The 26,616-nt window shown below is 41.8% G+C and overlaps 3 protein-coding genes across 4 annotated transcripts; 2 read left to right on the top strand and 1 right to left on the bottom strand.

Moving 5' to 3' along the window:
* The first annotated feature begins 1,527 nt into the window (after window positions 1-1,527).
* On the top strand, window positions 1,528-13,191 carry LOC141005366 (uncharacterized). The gene is made up of 5 exons (XM_073477200.1): window positions 1,528-1,838; window positions 6,665-6,907; window positions 8,933-9,469; window positions 10,632-10,789; window positions 11,116-13,191. The coding sequence occupies exons 1-5, from the start codon at window positions 1,763-1,765 to the stop codon at window positions 11,158-11,160; spliced, it is 1,059 nt and encodes a 352-aa protein (XP_073333301.1). The 5' UTR covers window positions 1,528-1,762; the 3' UTR covers window positions 11,161-13,191.
* Window positions 13,192-13,320: 129 nt separating this feature from the next.
* On the bottom strand, window positions 13,321-22,636 carry LOC141004969 (uncharacterized). Of its 2 annotated transcripts, XM_073476692.1 has the most exons (13): window positions 22,410-22,636; window positions 21,636-21,713; window positions 21,265-21,325; window positions 20,718-20,878; window positions 20,518-20,599; window positions 17,947-18,112; window positions 17,678-17,751; window positions 17,490-17,566; window positions 17,295-17,395; window positions 17,131-17,219; window positions 16,913-17,053; window positions 15,413-15,590; window positions 13,321-13,966 (listed from the first exon to the last, which is right to left on the bottom strand). In XM_073476692.1, exons 2-12 carry the CDS (start codon window positions 21,699-21,701, stop codon window positions 15,427-15,429), a joined length of 1,182 nt encoding a protein of 393 aa, XP_073332793.1. In that variant the 5' UTR covers window positions 21,702-21,713; window positions 22,410-22,636; the 3' UTR covers window positions 13,321-13,966; window positions 15,413-15,426. The 2 variants fall into 2 exon arrangements, with proteins under 2 accessions (XP_073332793.1, XP_073332792.1); XM_073476691.1 differs by lacking the exon at window positions 13,321-13,966 and having other exon boundaries at window positions 14,144-15,590.
* Window positions 22,637-22,943: 307 nt separating this feature from the next.
* On the top strand, window positions 22,944-25,462 carry mmachc (metabolism of cobalamin associated C). Its single transcript, XM_073476844.1, has 5 exons — window positions 22,944-23,033; window positions 23,375-23,572; window positions 23,853-24,005; window positions 24,095-24,271; window positions 24,679-25,462. The coding sequence occupies exons 1-5, from the start codon at window positions 22,944-22,946 to the stop codon at window positions 24,859-24,861; spliced, it is 801 nt and encodes a 266-aa protein (XP_073332945.1). The 3' UTR covers window positions 24,862-25,462.
* The last annotated feature ends 1,154 nt before the right edge of the window (window positions 25,463-26,616 follow it).

Below are 26,616 nucleotides of genomic sequence, written 5' to 3'. Positions count from 1 at the left end.
AATATTATCCCAGGACCTAATATGTACAGTACACTGTACTAAGACTTGGCAATAGCCTACAACATGTGCAGGAAGAGTGTGAATGTTCATTAGAAAAAAATGAGATCAGCATGTACTATTAAATCAGGATGTAATACATTAAATCGACTGGTTAGCTAGCTGGCTTCTCGTTAGAATAACATGATACATGATGATGGTACATGAAACTACTTGCTAAAGAAGATTCTAATATCTTCTCCCTTTAACCTCTCGGACATTGTGTGGTTGGGTTTGCAGTTTGCACTAAATTAGGCTGCTTCACTTCTTTTTTTTTTAATTATGTAACTAACTACTGTTCCTGTTCTTCAAGATTCAAGCTGTTTATTGTTACTCCGGATGTGCAATTACACTCGTGTGAAATGTATTGGTTGAGAGACTCCACTACAGAAATGGTAAACATTCATTAGTCAATTAAATGTACATACAAAATAATAATAATAATAATAATAATAATAATAATAATAATAATAATAATAATAATAATAATACAATATTAAATAAAAGAAAAACAAAACAAAACAGAGTATATAGAATAAATGAGAGTGTAAAGCAGTAATGTATAATTAACATAATGACTCATGAATTCTTGTGAACCATTTTTCTCTCTGATGTTAATAAAGTATACATGATGTTTTCCCCATTGTAATTGCCAACTCGGACCTGCCCATGCCCACATTGCATTGCCTAAATATTGCATGTGTTGAAGGATGTTTTAATTATTATTTTTTTGCATCTGAACAATTATGTCCTCACCACTTTTCCACTGGTCAAAAATCCCACTTAAACCCACTAAGATTGGGCTTTTGTTGTGCAATGGGAATGTGTAAACTCTGAGGGGGAGGGGAAGGGGGCTAAAATAATTTGATCGTGTGGCTCTTCTAGACTTTCCAAATGTTTTTGGACCGGATTGCTCAAATTATGATAGTGACACGAGTCATTTTGCGTGGGGTTGTGTCTATTGTTGTTTTCTCTTCTGTTACAACTGTTTCCTGCGCATTTGTGACGTGAAACCTGACGTCAGTGACTTACAACCTAACGCCTCAGATGAAAATCACAGATTGGATGCTTTGCCTGTGGGAAGTGAGAATGCAGTCAACAGGCAACTTTTGGGGGGGAACCCACAATGGGTGACGTCCCCCTTGTCCCCCTGGGATCTAGCTACACCCCTGCATTTGCATCTTTGTATAAAACTGTCGAAAAATGTCGAATACAACTCTGCAGTGATTTATGTGGCTTCAGTGTGTGTTGATGCACTAAAGGGTGTTGTAGTTGCAGGTTTTCCGGTTACTGATCCGCCTGCCCTCATGCGCTGCTGTGTGGGTAGGTGTCAGTCTTTCTACAGAATCACCAGCGTCATGGCACCGAGTCAGAGCCACTGACTATTTTGAACAGGGAACACGTGGCAGAGAGAGAGAGAGAGGGGGGAGAGAGGGGAGAGAGAGAGAGAGAGAGAGAGAGAGAGAGAGACACACACACACACACACACACACTCCTCCTTCAGTCCCTCCAGCCACGCACACACTGTCAGAGCTGCCGTGTGTACGCAGTGGGGTAGGACAGCACACAGCTGCCCGGGATTTCTTCAACTACTCCGTCAAAGTGTTTGGATCGGACGGTGAACGACACACACACACACAGAGAGAGAGAAGAGTCCTGAGAAAACAAGGCGAGGCCACATTTTTTTCCGGTTTTATTTTTCTCGCTGTGTCGCCGAAGGACAGAGATGATGAAGAGCAAACTCTGGGCTGCTCTTTGCGCGCTGCTGCTCATTATTAACTTGGGATCAGCTGATCACCATGGTAGGTAGTGCTCTGTTGTTTGTTAATGCTTGTTACATCTGTTGACTTTGAGTCTCCCTGTTTGCACTTTGATTAATTTGTGCTAGAAATTGTCATAAAGGTTTACAGTACCACACACACACACACACGCACACACACCAGTCTCACCTGCCTCTTGTCACCTGTGATGTCTCTCAGCAGAGATTCAAACTAACAGAAGTGAGAAACAGTTGAGTTTCACTTCAGTTCCTCCTTCAGGTCAGAGGTGGACAAAACTGTCCCGCTTACAGACAGACCTGTTTCACACCGGCCTCGCTTCATTTCAAATAATATCTTTTTAACATGTATTTTGTATTTAAATTGTCTTCCCTACATGGGATCCTCTTTTCAAACAGCCTCACACAATATCTATCACATCATCCTCCCTCCCCCTCTCTGCTTCTTCCTCCTTCTGCTTGCATTACATTGACACACCTCTCACACATCCTGTGTTTCACTCTTACCCACCTTCCGCTTTATCTCCTACCTGTTACAAACACTTAATCACCCTCATCCTCCTCCCCCCTGCTTCTTTACCTCTTTCTCCCCCCTCTCTCCATCAGTGCCTCTCACATAAAAGGAAAATGAGACTATTGACATTTGAAAAGATTTTATTGGGCAGAACCGTCCCATCGGCTCCTCGAGCCTGAAATTCAAATGAATAGAAAACAGCTCGTCTCCACTGGAGGACATTTATTGGCTGTAAATGAGCAGGGGAGTACATTGTGACAAATAACACCTCTAACTGTCTGCAGCAGCACACTGTCATTTCACTGGGCTCATGCTAATTGGCTTGCCTCTGTAGTAAAGTATGTAGACTCTATGAACAGACTTTATATATTATACAGACTGTATACAGTACAGATACGGTATGGGGCTGTGTTTTCATGAACGCACAGTGTAGATGCTCGTCAGATAAAACTTAAGATGTATTCACTCTCTTGTTTCCGTTGACAATAAACTCATCATGACTCTAAGAAAGGGCAGACGTCTCAGTTTCTTAACATCCTCAATAGGCTCAAGCCTTCAATTACTGTCCAGAAAAAGAAATCCCATTAAAAAAAACATTTAAAAATATCCAGTCTCTCTCAAAAGCCTTTTTTGTTTCACTCTTAAAGGTGCACTATGTAGTTTTGTGGAAGAATATTTAATCAGAAGGGAAAGATCTTCATTGACGGATATTTGTTTTATGCCCAAACAAACTAAATAAACAAACTCTCTGACTGAATAAACAAACTGATCTTAAGGGACAACACAATAACATTCGGTTTTACTTTGTTTATTTTTGGCGGACCCTGCCATCTTTCTAGCGTCAAACAGTGTACTGGGGACCTTATTTTCCTTTGAGAACATCTTGATTATTCAGTTATGGAAAAAAAAATATTCCTGAGTTTGTATTATTACCTCATTAATATTGTAAATATTACAGTTCTGAGTTTGAATTTCTTCTCCAAAACTACATAGTGCTCCTTTAACTGTTCAAACCAAGAAACCACATTATGTTCTTTCTAGAAGTTATCGAACTAGTAACCTAGATAAATCTCATTTAACAAAGTCTAACAATACAAAAAACACGAAACTGATATACAAACATCTAAAACAACCCAATGTATTATGACAAATGTAATAACATACATGCAGAGGTGGCAAAAGTACATATATTCTTTACTCAAGTAGAAGTAGAAGTACTAAAAAAAGGCTATGTTAAAAGTAAAAGTACTGATTCAACTTCTTTACTCAAGTAAAGCTAAGAAAGTACAGGCTCTTAAATGTACTTATAATTTAATATGATTCAAAGATAACATGAAGATAAAAATCTGTAGGATATGTCCGAGCTGTTTGTAAACGCACCACAAAGATAGTTGATCAATGAGTCTCATTTCCAGGATGTCAAATGACGACACACTGGGTCAGTAAATCTTCGTAAATGATTGATCATTTCCCTCAAAGGCATTAAAACGGAAGTAACGAGCCTGTTTTGAAAGTGTAAGTAATAGAAAGTACAGATATTTGTGATATAATGTGGGAAATGAAAGTAAAAAGTTGTAAGAAAAATAAATACAATTCTAATAAACTGATTTGTGTGTAAGGAAGGAAACCTTTTTATGGGACACGTTTGTTAAAGTTCTATCTAAGTTCTTTGTTTAAATACAGTAATGTTTTTCAGTAAATTAGTTAACATATGTTCCATCACTGCAGCAGTATTTTTAGTCCATGTGAGCTGGGCACTTGTATGTGCACGACACAATAAATGACATAACAAACTAACAAACTAATTATAGTGACTTTATAAAGCATAATAAGACCCGGCGCTGGAAAAGAAGATGACATACTAGAGGCATGACATGCAGCTCGAGAGGTCACACGACTGTTGACAGTAGACATCTGAAATAAGTGCAGGTGAAAAGGCCAAGGGCAGCGTGAACAGAGCCGTCCTCAACCTTTTCAGTCCTAGTTAATGAGATAAGCTTTTCAAAATGATCTCTGTGACTCAAAAATCACCACAATCACCTGCTGTGAAACCAGCGCTGATTAGGCTTTACAGCCGCAGTTAGTTTGCTTTCACACAGAAGGTATAACTGATTGCCACTTCCTGCGTCGAGTGCTGAAGCAGCAGACATCTGCTCGCAGAAAAACGGTTGGCTCGCCGGCAGGGTCAAGAAGTGAGCAAGAGCTGCTTCCCAAGATACACGGCCTGAGAGATTGCGAGTTAGAGCCCGTAATATCTGGAGAGGGGAGTGTGAAACAGTGGAAACAGTGGTTCTCTTTATATATCTACTCTGCACACACACACACACACACACATATATACAAAACAGACATACTTCTCCACCATTTGACTTAAGCAGCTCTAATGGAGCTAAAGTGAGGGAACAAGGCCAGTATTATACAGCCAAGCACCTCTGTCTATTTATGAGTGTGTCTGTTTTTGTATCATTCAGAGTTCAGACAGGTCTCTCTCTCGCTCTCTCTGTGACTCTGTGTCTCTCTCTCTCACTGTGTTTGTGCTGATGAGCTGCGTGAGTGATTATGGAGGTAATGAAAGGCATCATGGGAGCGTGTTATGGAACAGTAATGACATTACATTACAACAGAGCTCTGGACTTTATCAAAGGGAAGCAGTTAGAAACCGAAATGAAGATTTGTGCTGTAATGCTAAAGAGATCAAGGCCGGGGGAGAGGAAGAGAGAGAGAGAGAGACTGGAGATCTTCATTAAAAGGATATTACTTCAAAGATCAAAGTCGTAGCCGGTCAGTCCTTATCCATTTTATTTTGTGTTCTGAAATTAAGTTTTGCACTCATGTGACTGTGATGTGTTTTTACAAATCAGCAGATTAAAAATTGATATACTGTCGGGCCTGCAGATAAAATTGAAACAGCTGGCAATCCTCAAATTCCTAAATATTTTATGTATAGTGCAACATGACTGAAGTATAGATAAATATATTTTGTCACTCCTATTATTCTTTGTCTTACTCCTGGTGGATAGTATCATAGAGGGATATGATGAAGTATAATGCTGCAAAAAACAAAAAGCCCAAAAAATGAATAGATGGCTCCATACAGCTCGTCCGGCATAATCCAAGTTTCCGGGAGTCCTTAGATACCAATTTGATTTTAAAAGACATTATTTACACCCTTGACGCATGATCAAGCTCGTGCACCCACTTCAGATGGGGAGCCCGCTAATGCCTTTAGCTTAGTGGCTACAGTGAAGATTGTTAAAAGGGTCCAGATCTCCAGGTCTTTTTAAATCAGTTTGGGATCTCAGGGATTCCGGAGACCTGGATTTCACTGAGCGAGCTGCATTGTTTTTTTTGGTTCCCCATTTACTTCAGTTGTTTAGCAGAATTTGTTGACGTAGTTTTCCTGTGAAGCTCCAGAAATGTTTTGTGGACTACGAAACTTGACCCGACTTTCCATTGGCATTAGGTGGAAGCAGATAATGACTGTCAATGGATGTGAGTCATGCTGTCGGCTACAACTTGAGCCCCATTTCGTTTAGCCATGCATTTGTATTCTTAGTCTGGCATGGCGAAATGGCAAACCTAGCAGGTCCTGTTTGCCAACTAAAAATGAGTGTGTCATGTTCAGATTTGAATGACTTATAACTGCAGGTAGGGGTGGTATTTTTGTTGCAAATTGCTTGTGTGCTCGCTAAAATCACGTTTATACATCGGCAAACACGTCAAATCAACGGCACAGTAATATTGCGACCCAACGTTTTCTGTAAGAACATTTTAGCAGTTTTATTTTCTAACTTACATGTGTTTCTTCTGTGCCATTAAATCCTGAGAGAGGGTTAGAAATTAATTCAGAAAATAATAATAATAACAAAGGATAATAATTATTATTTTAGGGCTGCTAAAATGAAATTAAGGTGTGCTTGAGCAACTCTACAAAGAGTCCAAAATTGCCACTGATCCATTCACTGTGTGCACAAGAGATGTTCTTCTTGCTTCACACATTAGCAAGACAATAAACCCGTGTTTGCTCCAGTGAAGCTCACTGATAAACAAGACTGTGGATGTACTGAGCATGTAACTCTATTAGAGCGCTGCTCTAATAGAAAATGTATGCATAGTCACATATCTCCCCCTGGATAAATAATATATGTGTATACATTGTTCAGTTTTATTAATTGTTTTTTGGACAAACACAGGCCTGTGCTGACTGATAATACTCGGCACGCTGTCTGCTGTTTCATGTTTGCTCGGAGTAATGAGCAAACAAGCTGTTAATGACTCTGACGACATCACCAGAGATTGACTGTTATCCAAATCTGACTCTGTCTTCTCCTCGTCAGACGATGGCCCTGCCGCTGCAACAAATGCTTCAGTAAGTGGTGGCGCTGAGACGGCTCCCGAGGCTCCAACTGCAGAGCCTGTGCCTGTCTCCAGCCTGGACACCATCAGCCACGCTGTTACCCAACCTTCACTGAGTGGCCCTGATGGAAATTCAAGTTCAAGAGTCATCAACAGTTTGAGTAGCAACACAACTACAGAAGGGAAAAATGTCTCTGTGACGGCTGAAACAAAGAAAGATAATGGTAACTAAACACTCTTCGTTCTTAATCCTGTTTTATTCGCCGATCTACTGTTGTGTTTATTGTTTCTGACTGTTTGAGTAGAGAAGTTTTGTCCCACTTCAGACAGATTCATTAGAGAGTCCAGCAGCAGGTGGCTCAGAGTTTAGGAGCTATATTTAACAAAGTCCTTATCTCCGTTTTCCACATCCAGAAGTGGGACACAGAGTGAGTGACAGGGTTAAAGTATTGGCAGCCAAACACAACACAGACATAGACCGAGGGCTCAGTCTGGTTTTTAAAAAACTGGAGCACAGAGAGGGAGAGATCCTGGGAGATGGTGTGAGATAAAAGTAAAGTTAATTAAATAAGGTGCAATGGTAATATATACCGAGAGAAAAGTTCAGTCTGAAGACATGGTGTTGACAAGAGGAGAGAAGTGATTAAATGCTGTGTGACTTTTCGCAAGGGGGTGAGAAAGGTAGAAGTGAAATACTTCCCCCACCAGGCACACACACACACGCACACACACGCACACGCTCTGTCACAAGCACACACTGGTGCTGGTTCACACATTAGACTCATAAACATATTCAGAGGCAAGGCACATTTTTAGGCACTAAAAGTTTATTTTGTGGAAAGATCTGGAGTACTGGAGTACTGTTTGCATGTGCACAACTCTAAGGGTTGTTATCTCAGTCTAACCATCCAGGCTTTGTGATATTTCACTTGTAGTTTCTGCAACCACCTAATACTGCTGAGGGGGAAGTGAGTTATATTTGTGGTGCTCTCAGCACTGAAAATTAACTCTAAACAACAGTGAGAGTCAACAGGAATACTAGTGGCTCAGTGGTGCTTTGAGCCAACTCTTAATGTCAGCATGCTACGTAATGTAATATGTAATGCTAACATGCTGATGCTAAGCAGGTATAAAGTTCAGCATGTTCACCATCCAAGCTTAGTTAGCATGCTAATATTTGCTTATTACACTGTAAAATCTGACTTTACTCAAATAAATCGAGGAAGAAAGTCGACTTATGATTTTAAGGTAAACTTTTTAGCTCTTAACTTAAATTCAATAGTCTACTTTACATTGTGATTCTGAGGTAATTGGTTTCCTGACTTTTTTTAAAGTCAACTTTTAAAATGTACAGTGTAGCAATCCATCCAATAGCTGTTGAGACATTTCACTATAAGTCAAGTCAACCTCACGCATGGAGCTACTGGAGAAGTCATGGATCACTAACCTGACGTGCAACAAGTCGATAACAGCCTTCAGTGCCGTTCTTTGCTCGTCTTTCAATGAATTATTTTCGCCAGCTCTGATATAACTGATGCCATAGCAGCTACGCTAACCTCTTGAGGAGGCGCCGTTGTTGCTTAAAAAAAAACAGTTGCTTCCCATGCCGGTTGTCACAACTACACCAAGACTATAGCTGCCAGTAGTTACTCATAAGACAAAGATTTTGGACACAAGTGCAGAGCTCAAAGTCCAAGATGGATCAGTGAGATCATGTAATCATGCCTCGAAGGGTGAAGGCATCGCTAGGGTCACAGGAATTCATCCTCTGCTGACCATTAATGTTTGTGGTTCATGGCAATCTGTTACATAATAATTGAGACATTTCACTCTGGACCACAAATGTCATCCACATGTTGGGGCTGGAGAAGAAGTCAGCCGATCACCGTAGTCGTTAGAGATGTAACCTCTGGGGACTGTGATAGAATATTTTTGCCAATCCAGCACAAAAAAAGCCCTTTTATTAATAAACCACCGGGCACAAAGTCAACAGGTTTCATAGGGACTATTTCTTCAGCAGAAAGTTCCAGTGAGGATACATGCTGCTGCTGATTGTTTTCAGTATATTTTTCAATGCTCTGAGCACCTTTCCAACAAATATTCCCTTTACTTTCATTGCATTTGTCTATTTGTATTGTGAGAAAACAAAAACAGACGAAGCCTTTAATGCCTCATAGTGTACGTACAGTAATGAAGCATTAGTCAGATTACAGTATTTTTGTGATAATGTTGTTTGTCTCTTTCTGTAGGGACTGCCACTGTTGCTCCCACAGAGGCTGCAGGTCCTGAAAAGAATCAAACAGATCCGACGACACCGCAGCCTGCGATCCCTTCGTCTGGGAGCCACGCCCCCGCCTCTCCCACCCCACTTACCTCCACCACCACCACCACCAGCCTCACAAGCACAGCTCCCACTACCATTGCAGACGCCTCTACGACCACCACACCACCTACGAACACATCGCACCAAGCCGGAATTCCACTTCCTGACTCCACTGCACCATCAAACACCTCGTCTACTACTGTCCCAATACCTGAGTCACCAAAGTCTGAAACTACCACTACTACCACTACCACCATCGTCACCCAGTCCACTTCAACATCCAGCACCAGCTCCACTCAAGGGCCCCTCAATACTGAGTCGCATACGGAGAAGCTCACATCTTTACAGCCCGACGAACACCCTGAGACCACCACCATAGCCGGGCAAAAGTCTACCGTCCTCCCGTCGAGCAGCACCTCCGCGCAGGCCAAAGCCCATGCCGACCCCTCCCAGCTCAACGACAGTAAGTGCATAATATCCTCAGTGTTGGTATATGAGTCTGTGCTGGACGGTTCACTGCCTGGATATTGACAGAGCCAGGAGTGAATCGGCTGAACAACAAAGGCGATGCTGTTCTTTGTTTTCCAGCACAAGCCAGTCCTCACTTCTACACACACACAGACACAAACACACACCACACGCACCCCCTCCCGTCTACATCTTCTACAAGCACTGTCACCACCAAGCACTCCACAATCATGGCTCTGTTTGGGAAAGCGACAGAGGCAGTCATGGGACTCGAGGCCTCAAGAATGCTCTGTTTTCCTTCTTTTACCGTCTCTCTCGCCCTCTGTCTGCGCCCTAAATGATTTATCTTTATCTAAACTCAGTATTTCAACATCGACAGGACTTTTCCCAGAATCGCAAAAGAAGGAAGCTGACCAGCCTGCTTGGATACGGTTAAAATATAAAATTCTCTCTGCTTTTCTCACTCTGTGTGGTTTCATTAGGCCACGCTTGGCACGTCGCCTCTTTCCATTAGCCAGAGGAACAGGCAGCATTCGCTCCTCTGTGGTTGTTGTTACTTTCAACTAAGGATATAAAAAAAAAAAAGAGCTACGTTTACAAAGTATTCCTCCATGGCAACATCCATATACAGAAATCCACTGCCAAAAAAGCAGGCACAAACTCTTCCTGCACAGAAATATACAAACACAGAGAGACATCAACATAGAAAGGTCGAGATTAAACCACTGTACTGAACCGCACTCTCCTGTAAATTAATGTCCTTGTTCAACAGAGAGCTCAAGTACAGGCAAGCTTAACATCACCTACCTGTGTTTGACATTTCTGTATGGGGCTACGTGAAGAACACTCAACATGCTGCTGTTGGGTCTATATTTAGCTCGAGTCACAGCTTTAAATAACCGTTTAGGAAGCTGTAATTCTGCTTCCTGCACCACATTAAAAGATATGTAACATTTCTGTATTACAATATTTAAAAACGACTACGTATATACTGTATTTGTTGGACAAATTATCCCATAAATGTGTCCAAGTCGATGCGTTCATTCAAGGAAACGGTGCATTTCATTTGGCCGCCCGTTGCTATAACTTCTGACAGAGAATCAGAGGGTGATGAAGCAGCAAACAAGACTCAGTTATCTCCTGTGTTTGTTTTACAGCGACGATGGTCCATAACACTCCGACATTAGACCCCCTACTGGCTGGCCTGGTGTCAGCCTTCATCATCACTGCTGTCATCATCACTCTGCTCCTCTTCCTCAAACTGCGCCGAAGAGACAACCGACCGGAGTTCCGCAGGCTGCAGGATCTACCTATGGTGAGCACGCCCATGACATCCAGGCAACGCTGCGACTCGCTGTCACTGCACGGGTTCCTGCTGCCAACCACAGTGTATTTTATCATGTATCGTTGTAACTAATGGCTTCAATCATGTTAATAAATCATTTTCTAAGGGTGCCATGCCATAGACCGTATTCGCATGGCGTCCATTTTCCTCTGACATCACACTCCAGCCAAAAAGTAGTCCAACAAATAACAACAATTGAGCACTCTGGACCATGTAGACTGTGTAAACATAGGTATTAGCGTATAATATGTACATTAGCTGTGCATAATTCGTTGTCATGTTTTTTTCCTGTGCAGGATGATATGATGGAGGACACACCATTGTCCATGTACAGCTACTGATGGAGGCACGACTGAAGCTTTTGGCACCCAAACACCCTCCTTGAATCCAGGCTCACGCTGCAGCGGCTGTCGAACCTGGTCTCTCTTCCTTAATGTGCACCGAACAGAAAGAATTCTGGGTAGGTGTGAGCAAATTTCTGGATTGCTTCCATTTATCTACATCAATGACATGTAGGAAAAGACATGATTGAAGCTGCAATGGACAATGAAGATATCGCCCACGCTGGGGTCGTTTTGGCTTTATTGGTGTCTGTGATTACAAATAAGGCCAACGGCCCTGTTTAATACTGTATGCTTCGTATTTTTCAGCCCATATTTTGGGGTATGGGTGTTGTGTAATATGTTGTGATTTCCCTTGAGTTGAAAAGGTTAGGTGTAAAGCAGGAGGCCACATCATTAGTTGTATCCATCATTTGGATGGTTCACACCTGGACACAGATTCAGCCTGTCCTGCCAGATTCTCGCCTGGGGGCACTCGTCACACTTCCCTGTAATCAGTTCAAGGAGACTTATTATGCTCTTTCAATTGTTTCCTTCCCGTCAGTATAGGTTCTTGTGTATGTAAAAAGTCTTGAAAGTTAAAAAGCCCAAAGTCTGCGCCACTGGGAGTTCCTCTCTCCCACAGAAAACATTGCTCCTGAAGTGCCTCAAACACCTCGTCAGTAGTCCCGCCTTTCATTCTGTGACTTTGTGACACCACACTACGTCACCATGTCATGCATTTAACTAATTTATGCCTATATTCACAATAACAGTGAAGCGAACGGGAACGCTGAAAACACGGTGCTGGCTCAGGCGTGTGTGAGCTGACCAATCAGAGCAGGCTGATTATTCAGGAGTAACACTATTCAGGATGTAACCCTATTCTAGTAGTAACCCAAAATAAAATCATGAACCTGATATTGAGTATGATATGTCTCCTTTAATGTTAGACAGTCTGGTAATCTGACTGAGAGGCCAGAGAAAAGAAATGAACATGACAAACGGCCTGATTATAGTGTTAAAGAGGATGCACTTTAATTTGTCAGGAGTGAAAAAAATGGACAAATGTTTTTGTGTATGAGATTTTGTGCATATGTCAGTGCAGGAATTAAAGTGTGTGTGTTTGTAGGTGTATGAATCTGTTAAGGGGCGTGTGTATGGATTCTTGAAGGCATGGCAGGGGATATTTAAGCGTTTTCTCTTTTTTTTTTTGTTTCTATTTCTTTGTTGAAGGTCCTGCTGCCTTTTGGCCTGATTTTGACATGTGCAGTGTGTGTTTTTTGTTTCTTTCCTGGGGTCTTGAGTCCTGGAGAGAGTGCCTTAGATAGTAGAGGAACAGCTCTTATTGTATGCTGTATTTACAGTATACTCAAACCAACTAACTTTCAGATTTACCCAATTTAAAACACACTCTGGGGCCGGGTAGCTGCACTGACTTGCCTGTGTTTGAGGACTAGCCTTGAGCGTGTACACCATCAAGAGGCACTCATTCATACAATGACAGTTGCAGACTGAAATTGGCCAGTGGCCTGTACACAATGTTAGCATTGTCCTGTGTGTTGTAAATACTACTGAAGATTGCATCATGCAAAGACAACTTTATGAAACTCTTCATCTTAGTTGCTGCTTTAGTGTTCTGTTACAGCACATGGTTCTCTCAGCGGGGCAAGTTCACAAATACTGCAGTTATTTCACTGTGCATCAGCCTCGCTGTGTGTTTGCCCTGCAGACTGTGCAGGAAAATGTGAGAGGAAGTAAGATTCATACAAAACCACAGAACAACCCACGTTGGTAGAAATCAATTTGCCATCTTACTTGTTGACAATTTCATCATTGTACCATAAATAACAAATAGGCCACAAAGTAAGGGAAAATAACAGAAATTAAGTCTCTCTCAGTTTTTCCCTGTCGTCTGTACTTCCAGTTCTAAATTGTATTGTTGAGATGATCTTGGTGTTAAAAACTAAGTGTCCTCACTGCATAATGAGGCTTCGCTGCCAGATGTGGATTATTGGACTGTGTTTTATGATTAAAAGTTTTTTGAAACCATCCTCCGCTTTTCTCTTATTCACACTTCTCAGACACAAACAAAAGCGTAATCACAACACAACACTGATCTATAGTAGCAACCACAGAACGTCAGGCTCTTTTCTTTCAATTTTTACACACAGACCTTTATTGTTGGAGACAAAACACAAAACATTTTCTTTACAGACCAACAATGACTGAATCAGTGCACTGCTTGGCAAATGCCATAAAACTGCCGAAGAAGGGTCTGATTCATCAGCCATTATTTGACCACAATAACAAATAAACAAGCCTTTTCTTCGTTAAATGTCCTCAGCTACAGTATTAACAGCTATACAAGGAGAGTGAGTCAGATTTGTTCAAATACTTTTGCTCTGCACTGTGCCATTCGCTTTTTGCTAGAGGGGACTTTTAGTGAGACAATCTGACTTTAGATGAGCTGTGTAGTGTCTGTGGTCACTTTCACCACCTCAATCCTCCAAATACACACCCCACTGAACACCTAACCTGCCCGTCTGGTCCCCCGAGGCTCTGCACTCTGGTCTGGGATCCACAACGGGGGGTGTCTGGATGCTGAAATATTTAACAGCTTGATACCAAGCCTGGCACAGTGTGACTCATGTCAGACATGGCAGCATAAAGGGACTCTTGACTCTGAATATGAAGACATCGCAGCAGAGGTTGGGGGGTTGTTGGTGCTTTGATACCGTTATTGGATTTTAGATTCTTCTCTGCCATCACTTCAGCTCCATTACCAGGAAAGAAAAACCTCATCCCTCATCGGATCCTTCCTGGACTGAAGAGTGCATTATGTCAGGAAGGAAAACCCATTAAACATCCATTACTCTTCCACACTGAGGAGTGTAGCTTACATATCCTACAGTTCTACAGAACTTCAGGCCTCAAAAGGTACTGTGAATCTTTACTTGATATATTACTGTACACCAAGAGATCAAAGCTTCTTAAAGTGCAATTACATGGAGATAAATTATTTTATTTTATAACAAATGTAATAAAAAATATCAACTACAGACAATATAGCATGAGGAGGAAAAGCACAGTGATCAGTGGTGTAACAATGTAGTAATGTCATGTCCTGCAGGCTTTTACTGCACCAAAACTTTACCCAACCTCAACAATCTGTAATCATAACAAACCTTGACATAACTATTTTTAAAACTTCTGCCTGAAACCAAGCCTTGTGGCTTGAGCGGACCAATTACACTGCTCCTGTGCTTTAACTTTGGTAGGACCCATAATTTGTTGTCAGTGACTCGCAACATGGGTGTGGCAAAAAACGAAAGTGTTACATCCATTTGGTGGTGACTGATTTCAAAATTGTGTGCCCAAAAGGTTCAATCAGTGAAGTCTACAGCGAGAAAAGCAGCTTAAAGAAATGCTAGAAAGCTGTGCTATCCGCCATCATGAAACCAGTTTCGGCTGAATGAGAGGCCCTCAAAAAAAGAATCTTCTTAAACGGCTTCCTCGCTTTGTTCCCAGCATCCTATCAGTCTGTGCATGTGGAGGCAGTTAGTGCAGATTATTTAAAGACAATTTGTGGCTATCAGAGTTCTCAGCAGTTTGTACAGTCCTTAAAGTCCTCTAGCAGATATCACTAACTAGGCCGAGGAGAAACAAAGCCTCCAAACAGACAGACATAAAAAACAGTATTTGCTGGATCCTTTGGTGGTTTGTTACAGCATAATGTTGGGTGTGTCACATGGGATCGGGCAGTTTAAAGCAGATTTAGACGAGCAATTGAAAATACATTTAAAATAACCCTGTTAGCCTTACCCTGTTAGATACTGTGATCTGTCCCGAGTCCTCGGCACTTCTGGTATTCTCACAAATAACTGCTTTTGAGAATTTCCCACATTAGTCACCGTTTCTCAAATGTTATGATCCATGTGTCACAGAGCATAACAGAGCAGCTCTGTTATAACACTAAGAAGGACTTGATTACTTGTTTTTATACAGTATGTATTTGCTTCTGTTGCCATATTTTTCTGTCCTTTGTTTCCTTTCCCCTTCCCTTGGGGCCACAGAGGAAATAAGCCATATGGCTGTTTGTAGTGTCGTGTCTATGTCTATTTTGGTTTTGAGAACATTTCTGTTTCTCTAAACTGAACTATCAAATCAATTAAAAGTAATACTAGATCTCAGGTAGTGTATATGGTGAAGCTCAAAGAAATGTCTTTATGTTGCTAAATCTTTCTTCTAAAGTAAAATTACAGAATGTAACCTTAAACAAAAAGGTCAGAGATCATCAAGACTGAGGTCAGATCCTAAATCTGGGTTCACGTCATCATCGAGGAGATCATCATTGTCATCATCGTCATCCTCCAGATCTGATGCCGGACCAGCAAAGTCGCTTCGTCTGGACTGAACGCTCAGACGTACTCGTGGCTTCTGATGAAGAGCTGGCAGAGGTAAAGAGCAGAGAAGGAGCCGTTACTTTGTGTGTGTGAGTGCCTCCAGTGGGATTAGGCTGGAAGACATTCAAATGTTTCTCATAACAACTGTGTACCACTATGAGTGTGTGTGTGCGTGTGTGTGTGTGGATACAATCGTCAAATTAGCCCAGCTTCATGGGCCCAAATCACTCTGGGAAACATTTAGCGCAGATTGTAATCTCTTCCGGGAACATCAGCCTTCTGTTACAGTAAGTCTCCAGGGTGAGCCGTGCATGTGCTCACACAAACACAAACACACTGCGAACTGAATTTCCCAACAAATTACTTCTTGCTTCGCAGAGACTGTTGGAGAGGAAATGAGAGCTTTGCTGCTTTATATGCAAGTGGAAGAACACAGTAGGTCCACAAACTTGGTCTCAGTGGTGCCACACATTCCTCGCTTCTTTTATTTCTAGGTTTGACTTTTTTTTTTCTTTCATCTTGTTTCATTTTACAAGTGTTTGCCTACATTTAAAGGAATAGTTTGACATTTAGGGAAATGTGCTTACTCACTTTCTTGCCATGAGTTAGATGAGAGGATTAGTACCAGTCTCATGTCTTTATGTTAAACAGCTACTGCCAGGAGACAGCTAGCTTAGCATAAAGACTGGAATCAAGGGGAAACAGCTAGCTCAACAAAATCTGCCTACCAGCACCTCCCAAGCTCATTTATTCACACATTTCAGCTCATTTATTTAATCCACACATAAAATTAAGTGTAAAACAGGCACATTGTAGTTTCACCAAGGGCTCTACGCAGGAATGTTTTTTCAGTTGTCACTGTGAGGTTGTAAGGCACTCAGCAGAAGCTCCAGAAAAGAAATGAGAGTGGTATTGACCTAACTCACGACAGGAGATGAATGGGCATGTTTCTCAAAATGTCAAACTAATCCTTTAACTAACTCTATGCTGAAATGGCAAACACAGACGAGTGCTCCCCACGCTGAAGCAGAGCAACTGCAATGAATCAGAGCGAAGGTTGAGCCAGATGTGTGGGGGAGGTACGGGAAGGGAAACTACACGTCCCATCTTGCTAAAACCGTCATCAGTCCGTGCCCATCTGGAGCGCTGTGTATCGCTCTCTCTTGGTTGGAGCATGTGCGATCCAATTGTCAAAACATGTTTGTGTTGGCGTACATGAAGGTGGACAGACGGCTTGTGAAAATGACATGATGGAAAAACACGTGGGTTTGATGTCTCATTGCGCCGTACTGTAGTACCTGTAGGCGCATGAGGCGACAGTGTTTGAGAGCACTTCACTTTTCATTCAGAAAACGATTCGTCCTCACCAGAGTCTTTGTCATCCAGCCAGGACAGATCATCTGAGCTGACCTCAGCCAAGCTCGGGGTCGGGCTGAAATCCTCTGAGTCAGAGTCCTCCTCTTCAACTCTGACCCCTCTGCTGTGGCTGAAAGGGAGCTGTGATGCCCCTGAATCCAAAAGAGAGACAGGGTTAAATAGCTCCTTCATTCTTAGTGTTCTAGGAGAGAGAAGTAGAGAAACTTGCCTGATGTGTGCGCTGAGAGCAAAGGTGTAGGTTCATGTTCTCGTAGAATAAGTCTCCTGACCTCCTCCTTCAGCTCTGACACAATTGTTCTGTTGTAACAGATAATTGCAACATATGAGACGAGAAACAAAAGACCAAACACACACACACGCTCACACACGTACCTGATCTGGCGGACCTCCTCTTGTGTGTGTGAATACTGAGAGACAGTCTTTGCCAGATCTGTGCTGTGACTTCTGTAGCTGTCTGTCAGCTCCTCCAGCGTCTGAACAAAAGCACACAAAAGGAAAGGTTAAGGATCTGAGAGAAACCACACATCCACAAGCAAACACAAGCTGCCTGACACAATGTGTGTATACCTTGCAGCTGTGTTCGTACTGTCTCCTGGTCTCTCTGGCCTCTGCCTGCTGGAGGAACGCGTCCTCCTCCTGTCTCCCTGTCAAGAGGAAAAGAAAGAGCGTGAACAAGACAGGGCTTGCCTTTGCTCTGCAGGCCAGCACTGGGCTTCAGAATCAATGCGACGGCATGATGAATACATGTGACTCACTTAGTCGTGTCTTCAGCTGGTCCACCTCTCTCCGCAGGTGTTCTAGCTCCTCCCTGCGGAGCTTTGAGCTGAAACTGTAAGAAAAGAAAGACAAGTGGTGATAAAACTGTCCTGTGATTTCTTTTCCATCACATGTGTCTTTGCCAAAATGAAAATGTCACACAGACACCTTCCTAGTAGCAGACTGAGGTGTAAACACTTCAATTTTGAGCTGGGCCCATCATCACCTCAGTCTGCAGTTACGCCCCCCGACTCCACCCCTAATGCACCTCTCCTCCAGGTTGCCTAGCGACGTGGCTCTGGTGATGTGTCCCCGCAGAGTGCTGAGCTCACGTCCCACCTCTCTCTTCCACTGCTCCATCCTTCTCTCCGCTCCAGGACTCTGTCCCCGCCTCGACTCATCCCTCTCCCTCTCCCTCAGCATGTGCACCTCGTCTGAAAAAAGAGAGAAGAGATTACTGTGAGGAGGAGACAGCCTTGTGGACAAATCCAAATGATTTATTAAACTCATTAATTATAAATGAATCCTCCCTTGATGAGTGTACTTTCCTTTTTCATACAGTAGATGGGCTGGGAGTAAGTAGAGGAGGTACAGGAGAGACAAAGCTTTCGCAGGATCTGAACTTTGGACAGGGTTGAGGCACCATTTTTATACATTGTCAAGTAATTGAACATTTATTCATTATTCAACTGTGTCCAACAAATGAGGTACACTGCAAGCCACAGTAGATCAAGGAAGGAATAGTGCTGTAAGTGCTGATGGTCCACAAAATTTAGACGCGCGCATTTTCCTGTAAATCCTCATGCTTTGTGTTGCAGCAGTGATTCTGCTGCTGGTTCCACTCTCCATCTTGTCCCCTGAGATAGTCTAAATGAAACTGATAGTATGCAGTTAACAAAGTAGACATTGATAAAAGTGTATTTAATGCAAACTAAAACTTGAGGCATTTGTTCTTTTCTGTTTTGAGCTGTAACACAACGCCCATCTGTGCAATATAAACAGATTAAAGGCACAATCCTACCCTTAATAAGCCAGTCCTCTTGATTAAGGCTTCTTCTGTTTACTAATCAACCCAGTTATTTAAATACAGTATATACTGTATAGCATAACAACCATAACACAGTGGATCCAAAGTGTTTTATGATACTGAGGAACAAAAAGTTGAACAGCTAAAACAAGATGTTACATACAGTTAAAAGCCATTTAGAGAAAGTGTGCTTTCCATAAGTATTGGGAAGTAACTTAGTACTTCTGGCAGAGGTAAAGAGTAATACTTTATGACTGTACTTAAGTAGATTTTTCAAGTATCTCCTGACAGCTCTTACTTTTACTCCCTACATTTGAACACAAATATCTATACTTTCTACTCCTTACATTTTCAAAACAGACTTGTTACTTTTGTGTTGTTTTGCTCAGGAAACACCCAAAATGTCTGTATTTGACATCCCGAGACTCGGTCAACTATTTTTCTATGAACAGCTCTGACAAATCCTACCGATTCTACCTTTGAGTTTAAAAAAGGTACACCGAGTAGTTTCAGAGAAGAGATTTTTATCACAACAGAAAGATCTTCATTAACTGTTTTTTTTATGCCTAAACAAATTAAATAAACAAACTCTCTTTGTTTCCATGATTGAATAAACAAACTGACCATAAAGGACAACACAGTTTCATACTGTGGACCCCTCCACATTTCTAGCTTCAAACAGTGTTCAGGGGACCTTATTTTCCTCTGAGAACAGCTTGTTTATTCAGCTATGGGAAAAACAAATATTTCTGAGTTTGAATTATCACCTCATTAATATTGTAAATATGCAAATTCTGAGTTTGTATTTCTTTTCCAAAATTACTTTAATAGTCTTTAAATTACAGTACATTTCAGAGCTTGTACTGTGTTACTTTTACTTGAGTGAAGAAGTTAAATCAGTACTTCTACTTTAAACAAAGCCTTTTTTGCACAAAAATCTGTACTTCTACTTGAGTAAGGAATGCGTGTACTTTTGCCAACTCTGGCTTTCTCTTAAAGTCATCGAGGAATTGAGATAATCCAAACAGGAGGAAGAAAACATTTTTTTATTTCTTCCACTACAACACATTAAGGAATCCGGGAGTTATTTTTAATCAGGATTTGTCCTTCAACTCTGACACAAAACAAATTTCAGGGAACATTGCAAAAATCAGGAACATCCCATCTCAAAAAGATGCAGAGAAATTAGTCCATGCTGTCGTTACCTCAAGGCTGGATTACTGAAATTCCCTTTTATCAGGCTGCCCAAATAAGTCTCTAAAAACTCTCCAAAAACTCTCCAGCTGATCCAGAATGCTCAGCATGTGTATTGACAAGAAACATTCTTAGAGAACATATTTTTCCCATATTAGCCTCTCTACACTGGCTTCCTGTAAAGTCCAGAATTTAATTTAAAATCCTCCTCCTCACAGCAAAAGCCCTTAATGGCCAGGCACAGGCATATCACCTAATAGTACACTATTACCCCTATTGAACGCTGTGCTCTCATGATGCAGCGTTACTTGTGGTTCCTAGAGCCTTTAGCTATCAAGCCATCAATTATTATTATTATTATTATTATTATTATTTTACTTTTAGTATTATTAATACTCATATCTCAATTAGTAAAGCTGTTATTACTGCTGTGGCTGCTGCTGTCTCTCCCACATATGTGATCTGTTTGCTTAGTTTGGGGACGGCCACATTAAGCCGTGTTGAATCCGGTATGAATTTCTTTGTTCTAGTTGACAATAACAGGAGTCCAGTGTTGTTGTGAGGGGAAAACATGACCCAGTTTAAACTGAGGTAAGCAGTCATGGTGCAGTAGGTTACCTTGTAGCGTCTGGATGTGTAACTGTTGAGACTGTCTTTCCCTCTCGATGTCATGGAGTTTCTGGGTGAGAGACTCAATTGCCTTGAAAAGAAAAAAAAATTGGAATTCTGTCAATGCTAACAACACTATAATAGAGTATACAAACGCGCCATCTATTTGATCTCACACACCTGGCTCGAGTACACAACTAATCACACACCTGGCTCTGTATCTGGAGCTGTGACTGGATAGAAGCCAGGTCTGCCCACTGAACACCAGGACTGAGGGATGGGGAAGGCTGTCGGAGAAGTGGGGCTCGAGGAGGAAGAGCAGGAGGCTCCTGATCTGACTCATGAATCCTCTCCCTCACTGGAAACAAATCTGGAGAGGAGGAAGCATGTGAGGGAGGTTGTTCACAAAAGGCTTGAATAAATCAAATTAATAAAAACCCCAGTCCTATCTGCAACTACGACTCTTCCACACACACGGGCGTTTCTTAAAAATACTATTAATAGTTTCTTTGCATTTAGGCCTTTCGTACACATGTAAACAGCACAAAACGGACCTTTAGGAAAGCTCCTTCCAGCTCCCTTTTTCAGAAGACTTTTTCAGAAACAGTGCTGAAACTTTTGACAGAGATCATTTTTGTTTGAAAACCCTGTTTTCAAAAACACCCGTGTAAATGTGGACGAGGTGTTATTGTGAAAGGAGGGAAGTCAGACTATCTCACAATCAGGTAATTTCCCCTTTATGTCATATCTAAAAACCTGCAACAGTGCACCCTCCATCTCCTCCTTTGGCGAACTTCCCCGGTGAGGTCAGTCTCTCCTGTGGACACATTGAAACACTTTCAACTTCAAAGGGAATTTCCAAAACTCTCACTATCAGTATCTTTAAACTGAATAACTGAGTTACCCTGTCAAAACTTTAATGGAGCATTACTGCCATCTACGGGTAGCTCCAATAATTACAAGTGACAACAAGACAGCCGTGAAGACTGTCCTACTCTCTCTTCACTGATGTAAAGCAGGATATGTGATATGTGTGCAGGAAGGCCACACACTCACACACTAAAATAAGAGTTTGTCATTTCCAGAAAGGCTAGTAAAGCAGACGAATGCAGTATTAATTGACTCACCCTCATTTTTGCAACGCTGCCATCTGCTACTGACAGGATAGAGCTCAGCTGGTTGTCCCAGTTCATGTCTGAGTTGAACTAGAAGGACAAAACAGAGCTGTCAAATGCATCAGTCATTCGCATCAGTCGGCCAATTCTCGATCCTTGATGCAAAAACGTCATGCAAGCCAGTGTTGTTTAGCCTGACAGTGACTCCTCATCAAGAACCACTGAAGGAGAGTGATCCAGTAACTTAAGACGTGTTTTCTGGCTGGACGGTGAGGTGACAACCTGGCTGAGACGCATGACACCTGATGGGAGATTCAATTACAACAAGCCTGGACATTTGCATGTTTGTGGTGACTCTCATCAGATGCGACTCAGGAAAAAATGTGGCCGACGTGCCAGAATTTGCCCTTATTTTTAAACTTGTTTTCATGTTTTGTATCTTGATGTCTTCCTACTTGTTTTTAATGTCTTTAAATGCGATTGTATGCCCCTGTAAAGCACTTTGAGTTGCCTTGTGTCTGAATTGTGCTATACAAATAAACTTGCCTTGCAGACTGTCTGATAATCTAATGGGCTACTAATGATGTTGATATCTTAGGGATGAGCTCTCTGTAGCTTCCAGGAGAGTATACACAGATTTGAACTGGAAGAGATATAAGATATAGGACCCCTCTGCTCAGGGACACTAAGGCAGAGTAGAGGCTGGCAGTCAAATACACAGACAGCACAACATTCACACAAAACACGTCAGGATAACGCCAAGAAAGCGCAGCAAACGTTACCTACCGTTAGCTTATTTCAGTTAGCAGCAGCTTTGCGGTGACATTTTCCCCTCAGCCTGACGCTACTGTCTCGGTTGGCAAAGTGATTACTGGTCGATTTTAAGACACCGAGTGACGTCCTCTATTAAAATTCATATAGCCGGTGGCTGAAAAGAGAATAAATAGTGTTTGAGGGCGACGTTTCAAGTGTCTTCTTAGCTGGCTAACCAGGCTACTCACTGAGAAGAAAACATTGCGACTCCACTTTTAAATCCAGGAGCCCATAACCGCGACGTGATTGCGTATGACGCAGCCGCAGGGGTCTTCTGGGTATTGTAGTCGACAGCTGTCACACTCTGAAGTCGCAGAATGACTGAAGTACGACAGGAGAATTTCTCCAAAACACGTTTTATTACATATTTTATTGTAGTCGTTCGTTTTGTCAGAGGAAATAAAAGCAGAAACAAAAAAAAAGTCGTCCTTGTCCTTACTTTCTGACTATGATTAGCCAAAGAACAACATATCCCATAATTCAAAGCGTTGTATTGGACATGCAGCAATGGCGGCTTCCACTGTCAATGTGGAAAATGTAACAGGACCCTTAGAGGAGTATTTATCCAAAGTTGGTTTTGAAGTCTACCCTCTAAAGGTATCGTGCCTCGAATTTCTTTCTCCTGTGTAGCTTTGACAGAAAACAAGTTTAAAGTGTGAACATTATTATTCAATACGTCCAGGTGTTCACCTGCTAGCCAGGACCACGAAGAGAGGAGTCGTTTCGGCAGTAAAATATTTTAGTTGGTAGAATTAAAGAGTTTTTAATCAATGAAAAAGCTACGACAATTGTAAGACAAATAGATATTTGTCCCTACTGTATGTATACAGATAGCTTATAGGTGACATATTTCTCCAGGAGCTCGTCGTCTTCTCTACCTTGTTGGACAGTTTCCTGCCTCCTTCCCTCTCTGACCCTCTGTGGCACCATGTTCACAGGTTGGATGGTATAACTCTGTGCTGCCTCCAAACTTTCACCTGGCCTACCCAGATGACACCCTGGCTGTGGTGGTGCTCAGCGCTCCTTCCATGTTTGAACAAGCTTTCCTGCCCTTCTTGGAGGAGAGGGGCTGCCAGGTGCAGTCTGACCCCATAGACCAGTGTGTCAAACACTGTGTGTCCTCTGCTGTCTCCCAGGTGAGCTGGATGAGTCTGTGTGAGTGAATGCCTTGTCTTGAATAATGAGACAGACTAGGATTGCGACAGCGTAAGATTTTTAAGGTATGACAAGCATAATAATAAGAAAAATGAACTTATAAAGTACAGTATCAGTAGAAAGGCTAAGGGCTTTATGACAGGTCCAGCATCATTATCTCATCCTTAGCCTCTGTCTTGTTTAGGGGCCCAAATAAAAATGTTGTTATTTTGTCCTTAAATGCTGCATATACCTAAACCTAAACACAAATATGCCCTGCAGTGTTTTCCAGGACAGCAGGTGGATGTAAGGTACGACTACGAGCTGCTTCCCAGCAGAAAGCCGAAGTTCTTGGCGCAGACTGCGGCTCATGTGTCTGGAGCAGCTTTCTACTACCAACAGTCTAATGTCACAGACCAACCCTGGGAGAAAAAAGTAATGTTCGCTGTTTAATTAAGTCACATCATCGTGCTCCACTCTTGTTTCTTCACCTCTGTTTTGTGTGTCTCCCTCTGTTTCTGCAGAAGATGTTTGGAGTGTGTGTGCATCCGAGGTTCGGGGGCTGGTTTGCCATCCGAGCCCTGCTGGTGTTTGGAGGCGTGACGGTGGGCTCTGAGATGATGCAGCCTGATCCTCCTGACTGTGTGCCCTCCAGAGAGGGCAGGATACAGCTGCTGGAGGCTTTCAACTTCCGCTGGCAGGTACAGGACCTCAGCACTGTAAGCCATAATAACCGTTACACACACAGCAGGGGAGAGCGAACCGTTTCATGTCAGAGACCTTCAGACAGATGGCCTTTAGATGAGAGGCCCCCCATTGGTGGAGGTTTATTTGTCCTGTGGGCCCTGTCCTGGGAAGATTTCAGTTGTCTGTTAGCTCTGTCTGTACTATATGAAAAAATTAAAAGACATTTGATATAAATTAAATGATAATAGTTATAAATTCACACTCTTTTATTCTACTGTTGTTAAAATGGTATTGCTCGTGATTCTAAATGCATTTTCCTCAAGTTAAAACACAGTACCAGTGAATGTTTCAATGGGTTCTTTTCATCAGATAATTGAATATATGACATTGAAGCTAATAGGAGAAATTTTTGCATCATCAGGACTGGGGCTACAGAGACATCGTCCCACCCGTCCAGACCTACTCTCAGAAACAGAAGGACTACTTTGCCACTCCTCCGGGTAAGCGGTCTGATCTGCTGAAGAGTTGGGGCTTCCAGCTAAAGGAAAACGATCAACTTGATCGGACCTCAGACAAACAGAGCCAGATGAGCGGACATGGGTGACAGAGAGCAGCACTTGCAGCGTGGTCCCATCCTCTCTGTCTGTCCGCTGCTGGACAGACTTTTAATTACATTTTGATTCAACTTTTATTGAGCCAAGATGGGATGTTGATCTAAGTTTGTAAGGTTTTGGGGAAAGTTATTCAAACTATTCTGTGGTAGAAGGGAGACTGCTTAAGGACTCCATCTGAACATTTGCGGCTTTCTGGCCTCTTTATGATGAGTTTCATCATTTGTCAACACTACATTTGTTCACACTACTGAGTAAAGGCAGCTGCTCTTTCATGGTGTCCTCTCTGGGAAACTTGAACATACTGACATGTGTGTGTACTTGAACTGTTATTGCTGCTGTTAGAGCCTTATGAGTGTGTTTAAACCAAATATTTTGAAGGATTATTTTAAAGTATGCACTTTGTGTCCTTGCTGCTTCTGCCATGATACGATACACGAACTGTAGATGATAAAGTAGCAACAGTGACTTTTACACCATTTCAACACGAAGGGGCTGGAGAAGCCCTGTATCACCAACCTGCCTTGAATTTGTTATCTGTATCTTAATGTGCCAGTACTTGATCACAAAGAGAATAAACACTCATATTTTCGACTTGTTTCTATAGTAATTTTTTTTGGTTTAATAGTGAAGCCATAAAAATAAGCACTAATGTGACTTTAACAAATGCTAATACCAGCCAAGTAATTGTCCCTTGTTAGAAAATAGAGCATATAGACAAAATAAGGAAATTAATGACCACACCGATAAAGAAGAAACCCGATTTCGTTCCTCATTATTAATAGAAACACTGCTGAAAAGGTGCACAGTGCATGTTCTGTTCTGCTGTTGAATTCCAACTTTTTATGCCCCACAAATGATCTTCCATCTTAGGCCTGAACAACTTATCGCTATGTCATCAAAAATGCAATATGCCCAAGTGCAGTATTAAAGTTGCAGGAGTTGCAGATTTTTTTTGGTAAAAGTAAAATATGTCACAACATACCATGATAAATAAAGTATTGTGTTGCTACAGAGATGCCCCCGCCTACAAATCACATTCTCCAGATGTAAGAGAACAAGAGATCAAAAAATCACATCATTTTTTATACTAGATTTTCAATATTCGGCCCTTTTTTATTCACTGTAAAAAAATAGAAATTGAATAAGTTTTAATAACATTAAACATAGTCACAAATGAATGTTGGTCATATTTATCTGTGGTTTTGATATTTCATCCATATTCTAACTTGACAGTATTGGTTTATGATAATACATTTATTTATATAGAACCTTAAAGCAACATTATGTAGAAATTGGCATTTTGTGCAATTTGGCGCCCCCCCCCCCTCAGTTTCTGAGTGCAACACCACTGTCTTAAATACAAATCACCGGTCTGTAACAGTTTGTCAGATGTAATGTGGGTGCTAACTACAAACAAAACTCATTACGTCACAACAGTGTTATGTGTTGAAAACTTGTATGCTGAAGTAAACATGTATGTAACGCTGTGATCCTACCCTCTCACTGAGTTACATAGTGCAGAAACAAGTGATAGGGGGGCGGCGTGGCTGAGACAGAGACACCATTCACCCTGTTAAAAGACACTGAACCATCAACATGATTTTGAAGCTGTTATTTTAAGGTAAAAGAAAAGTTACATCATGTTGCTTTAAAAACAGAAAAACGCTCAACAGTGAAGCCAAACAGAAAAAAGCACGAACGAGAAGTGAAAACCAGGTCAAACACAAAATGTCAATATGAATAAA

This window comes from Pagrus major, chromosome 11, assembly GCF_040436345.1.
Source record: "Pagrus major chromosome 11, Pma_NU_1.0".
NCBI classification, from domain to species: Eukaryota; Metazoa; Chordata; class Actinopteri; order Spariformes; family Sparidae; genus Pagrus; species Pagrus major.
This window is presented reverse-complemented; position numbering and strand designations above follow the sequence as displayed.

Coding starts and splice junctions, on each gene's coding strand:
- LOC141005366 (XM_073477200.1), top strand. CDS start 1,763: ATGATGAAGAGCAAACTCTGGGCTGCTCTTTGCGCGCTGCTGCTCATT. Junction 1,839..6,664: donor GGGATCAGCTGATCACCATG/GTAGGTAGTGCT, acceptor TCTCCTCGTCAG/ACGATGGCCCTGCCGCTGCA. Junction 6,908..8,932: donor TGAAACAAAGAAAGATAATG/GTAACTAAACAC, acceptor CTCTTTCTGTAG/GGACTGCCACTGTTGCTCCC.
- mmachc (XM_073476844.1), top strand. CDS start 22,944: ATGGCGGCTTCCACTGTCAATGTGGAAAATGTAACAGGACCCTTAGAG. Junction 23,573..23,852: donor TGTCCTCTGCTGTCTCCCAG/GTGAGCTGGATG, acceptor TATGCCCTGCAG/TGTTTTCCAGGACAGCAGGT. Junction 24,006..24,094: donor ACCAACCCTGGGAGAAAAAA/GTAATGTTCGCT, acceptor CTGTTTCTGCAG/AAGATGTTTGGAGTGTGTGT.
- LOC141004969 (XM_073476692.1), bottom strand. CDS start 21,701: ATGAACTGGGACAACCAGCTGAGCTCTATCCTGTCAGTAGCAGATGGC. Junction 21,326..21,635: donor GCAGCGTTGCAAAAATGAGG/GTGAGTCAATTA, acceptor ATGTGTCCACAG/GAGAGACTGACCTCACCGGG. Junction 17,220..17,294: donor GAGGAGGTCCGCCAGATCAG/GTACGTGTGTGA, acceptor CTGTTACAACAG/AACAATTGTGTCAGAGCTGA.